General features: G+C 43.9%; 1 protein-coding gene across 3 annotated transcripts in view; it reads right to left on the reverse strand.

Annotated features, from left to right (window-relative positions):
* Positions 1–13233, reverse strand: part of UBAC2 (UBA domain containing 2) — a 169407-nt gene extending 156174 nt beyond the window's left edge. For 2 of the 3 annotated variants that reach the window (XM_032864082.1, XM_032864083.1), the window contains exon 1: positions 13070–13233. In XM_032864082.1, coding sequence (XP_032719973.1) covers positions 13070–13100 — 31 coding nt within the window. In that variant the 5' untranslated portion in view covers positions 13101–13233. The remainder of the gene's footprint in view (positions 1–13069) is intronic. The other variant, XM_032864081.1, reaches the window with a different exon arrangement.
* Positions 13234–13536: the final 303 nt, after the last annotated feature.

Consider the following 13536-nt stretch of genomic DNA (forward strand, 5'->3'; position numbering starts at 1 on the left):
AACATTATTAATGATATGAGGCAAATTCATTTAAAGAGATTAAATGAAGAAAGCAAAATATGAAACTATATACAGGTCCAATTTTGCTTTCAAAAATTAACAAGTCAGGAAATGACAGATGTTGGCGAGGATGTGGAGAAAGGAGAATCTTCCTACACTGTTGGTGGGAATGCAAGCTGGTGCAGCCACTCTGGAAAACAGCATGAAAGTTCCTTAAAAGGATGCAAATATGACCCAGCAATCACACTACTGGGTATTTACCCCAAAGATACAAATGTGGTTATCTGAAGGGGCAGGTGCACCCCAATGTTTATAGCAGCAATGTCCACAACAGCCAGACTATGGAAAGAGCCTAGATGTCCATCAACTGATGAATGGATAAAGAAGATGTGATACACACACACACACACGCACACACATATACAATGGAATATTATGCAGACATCAAAAATGAAATCTTATCATTTTCAATGACGTGGATGGAACTAGAGTGTAATATGCTAAGTGAAATAAGTCAATCAGAGAAAGACAATTATCATATGATCTCACTTATATGAAGAAGCTGAGAAACAAGAGACAGGATCATAGTGGAAGGGAGGGAAAAGTGAAATAAGACAAAACCAGAGAGGGAGACAAACCATAAGGGACTCTTAATCTCAAGGAACAAACTGAGGACTGCTAGACTGCAGGCAGGTGGGAGGGAGGGGGTGGCTGGGTGATGGACACTGGGGAGGGTATGTGCTATGGTGAGTGCTGAGTATTGTGTAAGACTGATGAATCACAGACCTGTACCCCTGAAACAAATAATATATTATATGTTAATTAAAAAAATGTTTGCACATATACATACAGGTGAAAAAATTTACATAGTACCAATATGTAAACAGGGATGAAGTCTGGGCAGTACAATGACATGGAATTTTATGTTTCTTCCTCACAGTTTCCAAATTTTACACAATGAGAGCCATTCCCAGTAAGTCTTAGAATCAAAGAGTTAGTAAAGTTAAATCTCTTTGTTACAGGACCACTAAGGGTCTCAGAAGTGCTCACTGGCCTCCTCAGTCCTTAAGAAACAGTATGGCTGACAACATTAGGACCACACTTAGCTTCAGAACACCTTCCGAAGAGTACTGAGCTTTTTCCACTCTGTGTTACACGCGAGGGACTAAGATGCCATAACACTGGGAAATGTCTGAGAACAATGGCACTATAACTTAAAAATCTTAAGAAAAGTATCTGGGAAAGAGAGTAATGATTTAAATGAAGGTTAAATTACAATTCTCATTTATAATCATAATTTAAATGAGGGTTAAATCTTTTTTTTTTAAGATTTTATTTATTTATTTGACAGAGAGATCACAAGCAGGCAGAGAGGCAGGTAGAGAGAGAGAGGAGGAAGCAGGCTCCCTGCTGAGCAGAAAGCCCAAGGCGGGACTCGATCCCAGGACCCTGAGATCACGACCTGAGCCGAAGGCAGCGGCCCAACCCACTGAGCCACCCACGTGCCCCATAAATGAGGGTTAAATCTTAATCCTTGTACAGAACGATGACTATAGGTGATTAACATTGTATTGTATACCTGAAATTTGTGGATCTTAAATGTTTTCACCAAACACACACATAAACACAAAGATAACTATGTGAGGTGATAGGTTAATTCACTTGATTTCAGTAATCATTTCACAACATGTACATGTAACAAAACATCACATACAACATAAATATATAAAGCTTTTGTCAATTATATCTCAATAAAGCTAGTAAAAATAAACTAAATAAGGGGTGTCTGGCTGGTTCAGTCAGAAGAGTATGCAATTCTTGATCTCAGGGTTGTGGGGCTTAAACTCAGGGTTGTGAGTTTAAACTTAAGTTTAAACTTAAACTCACAACCCTGACTTTAAGCCCCACATCAGATGTAGGGATTACTAAAAAAAAAAAAACTTTAAAAAAATAAAAATAAATCCTATAATAGTCGACTTAAAAATAAATTTAAAGCAATTATTTAATGAAAAAAAAAAAGCCACAACAAAAACAAAAACCAAAAACTCAAGCAGCCCCTCAGAGTTCCAAAAAGCACACTTCAGAAATGCTGGAAGAGAGTTTCAATCGGGCTCCATGCCCAGTGCAAATCCCAACATGGGGCTTGACCTTACAACCCTGAGATCATGACCTGACCCAAAATCAAGAGTCTGACACTTACCTGACTGAGATGCCCAGGCACCCCAACACAATATACTTTATCAGGTTGTACTTATTAAAATTCCACAGAAATGCATTTTTAACATAGCTTGATTTAAGGTAGGTTTCATCTTCATTAATATAACTGACACTGAGACAACTTGAGAATAGAAGAAGATAATAATTTGACTTCAAGGGAAGAAAAGGGAAAAAGAAGAAAATGCAAATAACTATAGTGACAAAAATATCCCAATTAGGACATAAAATATCCCTACTGAAAGCAAAACTGGATCTTGTTTCCGACTTAGAACACAGAGGGAGACTCGGGTTGCAAAGAACATGGCGGAACACGGGAATAAGCACCTGAAGCAGTTGCAAGGGGAGGAAGGAAAAGCAATAGGAATGCAGTTTCCAAGGACCAGGATACCAGTGCCACTGCTAGGCTGAGCTATTACACTCATCATTAGACTGTGACCATCTCAGTGGTCAGGAGAGATACATGGAAATAAACTTCTTTAAGTCTGAGAAGCAGTAGTGTGCATTCATTCATTCGGAACCCAATGGACCCAGATTGTCTTGGTTCAAATTGTAATTGTACTTCTTACCAGCTATGTGATCTTGCTGAAGCTACTACTTAAATTGTCTGTGCCTAAGTTTTCTCACCTGCAAACTGGGGAGCATATCCTAATACCTCCTTGTTCTGAGAATTAAATGAGTTAATATGTAGAAAGTGCTTAGAACAGAGCCTAGTAGTAACTGTTACATAAGCAATGTGTTACATAAGTAAAACTTACAGTTACAGTGTGACCGAAGTAAAACTAACAATAACTCACACTTATTGATTAAAAATTTTTAAGAAATCATATAGATACAGAGAATCCTCATTTAGATTATGATTCTTTCTTCCAGATATTTTTCTTAAGGCTTAGAAGTTACATTGCCATTGATCCTAGCCATTTTCCTTAAAGGGAGAGGGGAATAAATTTACATTAACTTTGGACGGAGGCAAACCTGGACTCAAATCCTAGCTCTTCCACATTGTAGCTACATGATTTTGGACAAGTTATCATCTGAACTTCAAAATATTCATTTGTGGCAGGAACAGAATAACAATACCTAGCATTACCCTGAAAATTAAACATAGTAACTTAAGTAAAACAATCTTTTCTCCCTTAAATTGAAGTTACACATACCATCCTTTGGGACTGGAATTTTGCAGTATGTATCAAAAGTTATAAGATAATACTCTTTATTTACTCTTCTTTCACTTCTAAAAACATCTGAAAATTAAGATGCGCTAAGCATCACTGTAATAGGGGAAAAAAAAAAAAGGAGAAAACACCAACGTAATTCTGTAAGAATAGCATACTTGGGAAATTCTTATGACAAAGGAGAGAAAGGCAGGATAGACACATAGTCATTGTGACTGCTTTTAAAAGTCTTTTGTGTGAAATAAAAGCAAATTACAAAATAGTATTTGAGTCTGATAAATCTATTATTTGTATTTTCACTTTTGCACTAGAAAAAATATGAATATAAACAAGAGGTCATAAATGCTATTTTTATTTCTTTCTACTACTTTTCCATATTTTTGAATTTTCTTTAATGAATTCTATTAATTTTATCATAATAAAATCAGTTCATTTAAAACAAGAACATAAATGTTTTCAGGGAAAAGATGAAGAAAATTAACTGAAATACTAAGTGTTTTTTTTTCTATCTTTCCAATTTTCTATAATGTGATTATTTTTAGACTGGAAAAAAAAGACTATTTCTTTTTAAAGATTTTATTTATTTATATGACAGAGAGAGACACAGTGAGAGAGGGAACACAGGAGGGGAACAGCAGAGGGAGAGGGAGAACCAGGCTTCCCACTGAGCGGGGAGCCCAATGTGGGGCTCAACCTGAGTCAAAGGCAGAAGCTTAACGACTAAGCCACCCAGGCACCCCAAGAAAGACTATTTTTAAAAGCTTTCTTCCTGGAAAACAGTATGAAGGTTCCTTAAAAAGTTAAAAATAGAACTATCCTACAATCCAGCAACTACACTATTAGGTGTTTATCCAAAGGATACAAAAATGCTGATTCAAAGGGGCAGGTGCACCCCAATGTTTATGGCAGCATTATGAACAATAGCCAAGTTATGGAAAGAGCCCAAATGTCCATTGACTGATGAGTGGATAAAGAAGATGTAGTGTGTGTGTATATATATATATATATTTATAAAGTGGAATATTACTCAGCCATCAAAAAGAGTGAAATCTAGCCATTTGCAACTATGTGGATGGAACTTGAGGCTATTATGCTAAGTGAAATAAGTCAGAGAAAGACAAATATGATTTCACTCATATGTGGAATTCAAGAAACAGAACAGATGAACACAGGGGAAGGGAAAGAAAAATAAAATAAGATAAAAACAGAAAGGAAGGCAAACCACAGAGACTCAAATACAGAGGACAAAGTGAGGGCTGCTGGAGGGGAGGTGGGGGGTGGGCTAAATGGACGACTTGCAGTAAGGAGGGCACTTGTCGGGATGAGCACTGGGTGTTACATGTAAGAGATGAATGACTGAATTCTACTTTGAAACTAAAGCTACACTATATGTTAACTAACTTGAATTTAAATTAAATAAATAAGTAAATAAAAATAAAAGCATTCTCCCTTGGGATGCCTGGCTGGCTCAGTTGGTGGGGCACAAAACTCTTGATCTCAGGGTCCCGAGTTCGAGCCCCATACTGGGTGTTGAAATTACTTAATAAATATTTTTTAAAAATAAAAAATAATAGCATCCCCCCCTCAAGCTTGTTCTTCCTTAATTAATACCTATCTTTCCTCCTCAGCTAAAATTCTTTTTTTAAAGGGTTGGGTTTTTTTTTTTTCTGAGAGACAGAGAGAGAGAACAAAGCATGGGGGGAGGCGGTGCAGAGCAAGAGGGACAAGCAGACTCCCCACTGAGCAGGGAGCCCAACGTGAGGCTCGATCCCAGAACCCTGAGATCATGATCCCAGAACCCTGAGCCACCTAGGCACCCATCAGCTAAAAGTTTTAAATAAATAGTATATTCCTTGAGAGTTTCAAGGATATACTCCTCTGAAAGTTAAGAAATGTAGGAAATAGCTTATCCCTGAGAGTCAGGCATTAAAGGCAACTGTGCAGGGTTTGGGCAACCCAGGCCTGATGAGTTAATCCTTTACTGCAACAAACAATGAAATTAGAGCAGAAATATATAAATTCTCAAGTCACCTTTAAAGAGGCCAGTCAGATGAATCTTGCCCCCTAAAATAGAAACTCAACCAAAACAAGATAACAAAATTGGAATTCCCACTAAAGTACCAAATACAAGGGCTGCTCCAAAGGGAGGTCCTACACCAAAATGCAGAATTTACGAAGACAATTAATCTAGTTGCAGTCCCACAACTCTTAGCCTTTCAGCCTGATTATGACTCTAAGAAGAGTAAGACGAACAGCAAGAGTTCTCTACTGAACAGAGAAAAGTAGGAAAAGGATCCGTGGAGTGGGCATCCACATGCTCTGAGTACAACCACACCCTCACATCGAGCTGCGTCAGGGGCTCAAAGGGACTCATTCAGTGAGCCAAATATGTGACTCCTGGAGTGGGGGTACAGTGGACTTCCACCTTGGGACACTTAAAGAGTGGGAGAAAGAGAAGCCATGTTGATGCCAGAGCTCAAAACGCACCACCGAGGCAAAAAATCCGCAATTCCAGCAGAGCAGAGCAGAGGTGGGCCGCAGGGAAGAGCCAGCAGCGGGGTCATCCTGGGCTCAGTCCGATGGCGCCCTTAAGCAAGCCAAAAGGACTCCAGAAGGAGGAAACCGTAGGTGGACCTAAGTTCCTAGGAACTAAAGAAGAGTCACTAAATATGGCCCACCAACATGAAGATGCCTTTCCCCAAAGCCGGGGAGTAGCAGGCAAGGAAGTCACACACGAATCTAAAGAACCCAGAGAAGAGGCAGCTTGAACCATGTACCAGGCTAAGAGCCACATAAGAACGATCCTAGTTCACCATTCCCGCCTCCTCCCACTCCACCTAATCTAGAACCTAATAAGGTCAGAAACAAAATGGGAGAGACACAGGGGAATGCAAAAAGAGCAGAAGGCAATCACGCCCCTTTCTCTCACAGCAAGTGGTTGTCAAGTATGAGTCTTAATTGGGAGGAAAAGGAAGAAAAAGTTTTACCCTTGAATGAAGACTGAAGTGTTGATTCAAACACTCAACAACGTATTTTTATTTTTTTTAAAGTAGGCTCCATGTGCAACATGGGCCTTGAACTCATGACCCTCAGATCAAGAGTTGCATGCTCTACCAACTGAACCAGCCCCTAAATACATATTTTGATTTTTAAATTGAGCCCCTATTTTGTGACTTCTATTCTCTAAGGTTATTGCTACTTGAATGTACTTTTCATCTTTTATTTACCACTGAATCCCGAGCACTTAGAAGAGGGGCTGGCTCACCGGAGTGCTCATTAAACAGCTGTTGAATCAATAACTTGAAGAGTGAATAAAAAGTCATAAGTCTGATTCCTTTTCACAAAGTCAAAAAGCTTTCCAAGCTGAGTACATTTCAAAGAGATGGTGAGAGACAAAAACATTTTCTCATCTCCTATAAGTTTTGTATTTGACACACTGAATACACAACTAAAGAAAGAATACGTTAGTGACAACATAGCCTGGTACTTCTTTTTTTTAAGATTTTAAGATCACAAGTAGGCACAGAGAGAGAGAGAGAGGAGAGAGAGAGAGAGAGAGAGAGAGGAGAGAAAGAGAGAGGAGGAAGCAGGCTCCCTGCCGAGCAGAGAGCCCGATGCGGGACTCGATCCCAGAACTCTGAGATAATGACCTGAGCTGAAGGCAGAGGCTTAACCCACTGAGCCACCGAGGCGCCCTAGCCTAGTACTTCTTAAGAGCACAAAAACAGCTGGAGAGGTCAATTTTCAAGGTGTCTACTTAAGCATCACGCAGGGGCCAGAGTATGCAGACCGTGAATGGCCCCACCAGTCCTTACAGCTCACACACCTCTGGAGTGAGATGAATGTCCTCACTGTGGCCTGACACCACTCACTGGCCCTTGGATGCACCTAACTTCCCTAACTACATCTGACTCCAGGCTCCCTAACTGGTTTTGAATCAAAACCAGTTTCGCTGGTTCCAGTTCAGCTCAAAACTTTATTTCTCACACTAATAAATTTGCACCGGTTTCCATCTCAGTGCTGGGTGACTTTCAGTTAGCAAAACACCCAAGCACCTGAGTCTGCAAAGGGCCTAACTCAGCTCTGTCTTCCCCAGATCCCTCCCCACCGCGTGTCCCTATGGTCCACTCTCATTACTTGTACTATCTCTGGTTCACTCCGTACCTCAACAAAGCAGGTTTGGGCCTTAATGTACCCCTGAAACTGCTCTCCTAACCATGACCATAGCCCACTAATACCAAATCCAGTAAACTCGAAGAAACTAAATAAATGTGGTCAGGAGGTATGAAGAGAAGCAGGTGAGCATGAAATTTAAAAATAAAAGTCATGTAACGAATTTCAGAAGGAAATGTTCATCAAGGCCAATGCAAGAGAACATTCCACTAAGACAAGGACTGAGAAGCATCCGGTAGATTTGCTGGTGTGAAAGTCCCAGGTCACCTGGTCCGGAGCAGTTTTTGTGGTTTCATGGCTGGTGGGGCAGATTGAGGCTGTGGTGGGTAGAGTACAGAGCCGGGCCGGTGGGCGACCATCAAAGAGCAGAGGAGCTGCAGAGGGCTAAAGAGTGCAGGAGTGGGGAGAGGAAGGAACATAAAGCTCATCTTCCAAGGGCTGAGGCTAGGAAGAAGAAAGTCAGCAGCTGGGAAAGTGCAGGCTAGGGTCAGCAGAGGGGCTATGCTTTCATATTCTTGAGAACACAGAAGAAGGACCCAGTTGAAAATAGCTAACCCCAGTCTAGGAGCTCTACACGCGCTAAATCTTAATCTTCACAAGAACTCAACAAAATACATCATATTCTCTCCTTTCCACAGGTGAGGGATCTGAAGTACTCTGGGAGTCTCTGAAAGGCCCACTACGGCATCAACCGGAGAAAGCTCCAGGCTTAACCACGTGCCAGGCTCACCCTCTCAGAGGAGAGGATGAAGAAGAGAGTGGTGTTACAAAAGGCAGCAAAGAGTAAGTTAAGAAGAGACGGAGGGTGGGCTTCAGCTAGAAGAGTGCCTCACTCTTTTCGCTTGGGGAAAGAGAAAGGAACCGAGTTTGAATGCCCGACCAACTCTTATCATCCCTTAAAACTCAGCTCAACTATCACCTATAACGGGAAGTCACTGACAACGGTAAAAATGTGGCTATAAACCAGTGACAGCCCTTACTGGGGGCGTGCAGGAAGAGTGAAATGGGTAGAGACCAGGAACAGTCTTGAGGATGGGAATGGCAGGGGAGGAGCTCCGGGAGATGACAGAATCCAAGGACTCAGATCAGGTGTCACACATGAACACCAGCTTGGGGCTTCGTCAGATGACTGTAGCAGGACAGCAGAACCAAGTTCTGAGAGTCTAGATGAGACTGTAACTCCAGTAATTAGCTATGGGCTCCCGATTTGACATGGAAGATGCCAGAAATGGGCTGTAAACTGGAGACAGGGGGAATGGACACTGTGGCGATCAGAGCCACCGCGGTGAGAAACTCAAAAGTTGATTTACAACAAAAGAGGGCAAATCTAATTGAACTGGGAGAATAAGACAGGTTTCTCCCAAGGAAATACCCATCTCTGTCTACTCTGTGGTCTCCTCCTTCCCTACCACCCCTCAGCTGCTAGACTTGCCTGAGCGCCTGTCCTCAGCCTCCTAACTCCACTCACTGCTTCCAGCACCCTCACTCATATCCAGGGCAGAGCTCCCACCTAACCACCCACATCCAGTTCAGCGTCCTCTCTCCAAATGCCCCCCTGGTATCTCTAACTGCACACTACACAGCCCTGCACATTAAATGCGGCCACTGCTGAACTCGTCTTTCCCCCACAACGAGCTCCCCCTTTTCTGCACTCCCCTACCTTAATGAATGGTAACACCATCTGTCCATCCAGAGCCACCTTCAACCCTTCTTCATCCCTCAAATCCAACAAGTTTTATTTATGGTTATTTTTCTAAGCTTTTATTTATTTATTTATTTTTTATTTGGCAGAGTATAAGCAGTGGGAACAGCAGAGGGAGGGGGAGAAGCAGGTCCCCTGCTGAGGGACTCGATCCCAGGAGCCTGGGATCATGACCTGAGCTGAAGGCAGGCGCTCTACCACCTGAGCCACCCAGGCATCCCTCAACAAGTTTTATGGACACAACCTACCTCCTCACACATCTTCGGAATCTTTCTTCTCTATCCTGTTCATTCTCACTGCTACTACCTTCGCTGGAGCCTTCAGCATCTCCCACTGGACTCTATTCACTCTGCCCCTTCTGCCGACCACCCTCTTGTTTTGATGTAAATCTCTCTGTCCCTTAGAATCTCCTGGGAATGCTTTAAAAATTCAGATTTCTGATGCCCACATTAGCCCTTCTCAATCTGTCTGTCTGGGGATGGGATCTGCAATATGGACATTCAGAAAGCTCCACAGTTGATTTTTTTTTTCCTAGCTAGGACTCGGGCAGCATTTGGAAACACTGCTGTCACCACCACCAATAACAGCACACCCCCACCCCGTCTTCCTTCCCCCAGCAACGTAAAGCATTCCTTAGTGCTCTAGATCATTACCTCCTCCTGCTTCTCTGGACGTTGGTCTATCATTCATTCCTATCTGTGTTCCTGAAGAGGAGGAACCTCAGCCATTCCTCTACCTTCTCCCCTAGCTCCTCTTCTCCCTCTTCAGGTAGATGATTTCACCACACACCTCTTAAACTGCTCAGTCCAGCCATGACCAACAATACTCTAATTCACCACCTCCTGCCTCTTTTCCAGGCCTGCCCAGGCTCTGCTGCTCTCACTGGCCCTTGGATGCACCTAACTTTGCATGCCTGACAAACTCTTACTTACCCTCAAAAATCAGCTCAAATATCACCTGCACCAACAACTGTGCCTCTCCCTTAACCAGCCCATACCCCATCAATAAACCCACAGCACCAGGCAGACAAGTTGTTTCACTTCTTTTCTACAATATTTCCCCACTAGACAATGAACTCCTTGAGGGTGGGAACTAAACCTGGAATACATTAGACATACAATTAATGTTGGTTAAGTCTATTGTTACAGAGTGAATATACTGTGAAGTGACTAAGTAATGGGAAAAACTTATAGCAAGTATAATAAATGATACATCTATTACTTAACACATAATTAACTGATGCACTGGTCTATAAGAAATCTAAAATAAGTCCTGAATATGTTTCCCATACACTTTTATCAAGCTATAATTACATGACTAGATAGACAGCAATACAGTTTCAAAGACATAGTCACAAACACCCTATCCGTGATTTAACGCCCTGGCAGCCCCAGCTTTCTTCAGTGCCTTGAAAATGCACTGCTATGCCTGTTTCAGTCTTTGTGCTTGCTGTTCCCTTTCTGCAAAATGTACATTTTTCAACAAACTCTGATGTGGCTGGGACCTTCACACCACCTGGGTCTCAGCTCAAGTATCATGTTCCCAGATATCTTCCCTGACCACACTTGCTGAAGCAGGCACCCCCATAACCTCAATCTCCATACCATTATGCTCGTATTGTCTTCAGGACTCTCATCACTATGGGAAATCACTCTGTTTGTTAATTACTTGACGCTGGTTTCCTTTACCCGGTTTACCTCCTCATCCTCTGTACACAAACAGTGTGGGGCCTACATGGGTACCCAATAGACACCTGTTGAATAAATAACTGAGAGGAAGGCAAATGTAACACTAAAACACCATTATCTACCAGTCATATAATGAGGGACATATGCAGGTGGTAGGAAATGGCAGGGACTCTTTCCCTTGAAAAGACAATGTTCGCTCATCATCCACAGGGTCGTGGGCAGGCGGATTATCCTTCCCGGAATACTTACTCAAAATCAGAACTTTGACTTACCAAAGAGCCACACAACTTGCTAAATAAAATCACTTCCTTCTCAGTGGACAGCCTTGCCAGGAAAAATTTTAAAGCAGATGATTGCTCACACCCAGTCTTGCCAAAGACCAGTCCTGGAAAAACTGTCCAACGTCCACTAAAGGAACACAAGGGACCGAGATTTGTTCAACACTGAAATCCCAGCAACTAGCAGTTTCTAGCCCATAACAGATGCTCAAAATGTTTGTTAAATGAGCGCATGAGACATGGCCTTCTGAGGAATAGCCATCCCATCAAGTCTTACCCTGAGGATACACTTATTTGAAACAGGTCAAGACGGCTGAGGAGAAGCCTTGGCCTACGCCTCTTCCTGGGCAGGAGTTCGGTTCCTCAAACTCAGTACTCATCAACCCTGTGCCTTAGGTGATCAAGTATGACCTTCCCCAGCATCACCATGTATCAAAGCAGAATAAACTTTGCCAACACAATGACTACTACAGTAACCAGTAACCTAGCAATGCAGTAGAGTAACCTTTTAAATTTTTTCATGTATTTTGGTCAGAGGGAAGGATAGTTCAAATGGCTGAAATAACTAAAATGGAAGATTCGACCATTAATTTTATATCCACCAGTGTAAGGGTCACTGCGTGATCCCAAGAAAATCACACCACCTTCCTGACCAGCAGTGCCAACAGTCCTACGTTCTTTATGCAAAGAGTAGTCTGGGGAAGATTAACTAGCCAGTAGATGTAACCTACTCTAAGGCCAATGAGCGAATCGAATTAATTATGAAACAAGGGAAATCATAAATATTCAACCCACTCCAAAACCTGAGAGTGAGGAAGATTTAAAATTATGCTGTGTCTCTGATAGTCACCCTCAGCCTAAGACCTGTATTCTCGGAAAAGGCTTCTAACAATAACAGTACATCTTTAGTATTTGGAAATGTCAACTGCTTCCATACCTGGGCATGATTAAGTTCTCACGTGGAGAGACAGGAAGTACTAACAGGGACAAGCAACTGTAAATTATGCCTGTTCAAAACAGTTCACTGTTGCTGTCCCAGTGCCGAATCTCACTGCTGTTTACTTAACACACAGGCCACCTTACCAAGAGTCAACTGAAAAATTTCAGGGAAAAAAATAAAACTGTCTAAAAGGCTAGATACACTTCTTCTCCCTCTACCTGCTGACCACCACTGACATTCGAGTGAAAGATGACGGCAACATCCAGCAGCAATGTCCGCACTTTCCTGCCAAACGACTTAACTTCCTTCCACTTTAATATACTTTCATCAGTTTGTATTTGTCTAAAAACTCTTAAGGGAGACGGAGGAAGAAAGAAATCTAAGGAAACCTGAGGGGTCGGTTCCCGAAACAGAGGTTGGAAATTTGCAACTGGGGGAGAGCCAGTTCGGTCCCTCTGTAGCCTAAATGGAGCAAGGTGACTGGGAAGGGGGCAGGCTTCCAGCATCTGCTCCACCAGGACAGCCCCTTCTTTCAGCCTGGCACACGCGCCGCTGAGCACAAGGGGTCGAGCCCGGAGAACACCGGGACACCCAGCCCGACCCTAACTGTCCCTCCCGCCTGCAGCAGCCCCTGGAACACGTGAGCATCGCACCTGGGGTTCATAGGCGGGGGCCGGGGCTGACGGCGGGACTCAGTCCGCACTTGCCCCTACAGGCTGAGGTGGGGGAGTGTCCGCTGCCCCTCACGGGAAGGAACCCCTAAGATTCGGGCGCGGGCATGGAGGGTCGGTCCCCAAACCTCCTGCAACCCCGAGGGTCCCCGCTGCCCCCAGGCTTCTCAAAGAGGTGCCCAGGGTCGCGCGTAGGGAACAGCCAGGATGGCGGCAGCCGGTACTCACAAAGCCCACTGGAGCCGGTGCTGGTGAACATGGTCCCGCCGGACCCGGAGCCCCCGTGGGGGGACAGGGGGAGGGGAAGTGGAGGTGGAGGGACCCCGCGACCGCGCAGGCGCACTCCCGGCGTGGCGGCGAATCCGGCAACTGGATTCCACTCCAGGGGCTACTTGCGAGCGGCGCATGCGCAGCCCGTGGGACGCGCCGCTCCGCCCGCCCCCTCCCTTCCTGCCTGGGAAGGGAAGTCGGTCCTCAGTCGGAGGGTTCCGTCTGTCCGGGTTTTCCCGACTGCTGCGGGTCTCCTTTAGAAAAGCAACTGGGGAACTTCGTGGGAGGAGCGGGAGTATAACTCCTGGAAGCAGCACGTGGGGTCTCAGCGCCACTCCACGACCAGTGGAGTCGGCGTGACAGCTGATTCCTCGGGAGTGCCGGCGTGGGGGCATTCCTCGTGACCTCTAACCTCTCCGCGGACG

The sequence above is a fragment of the Lontra canadensis genome, unplaced genomic scaffold (assembly GCF_010015895.1).
Source record: "Lontra canadensis isolate GAN:19392208 unplaced genomic scaffold, GSC_riverotter_1.0 scaffold26, whole genome shotgun sequence".
NCBI lineage: Eukaryota > Metazoa > Chordata > Mammalia > Carnivora > Mustelidae > Lontra > Lontra canadensis.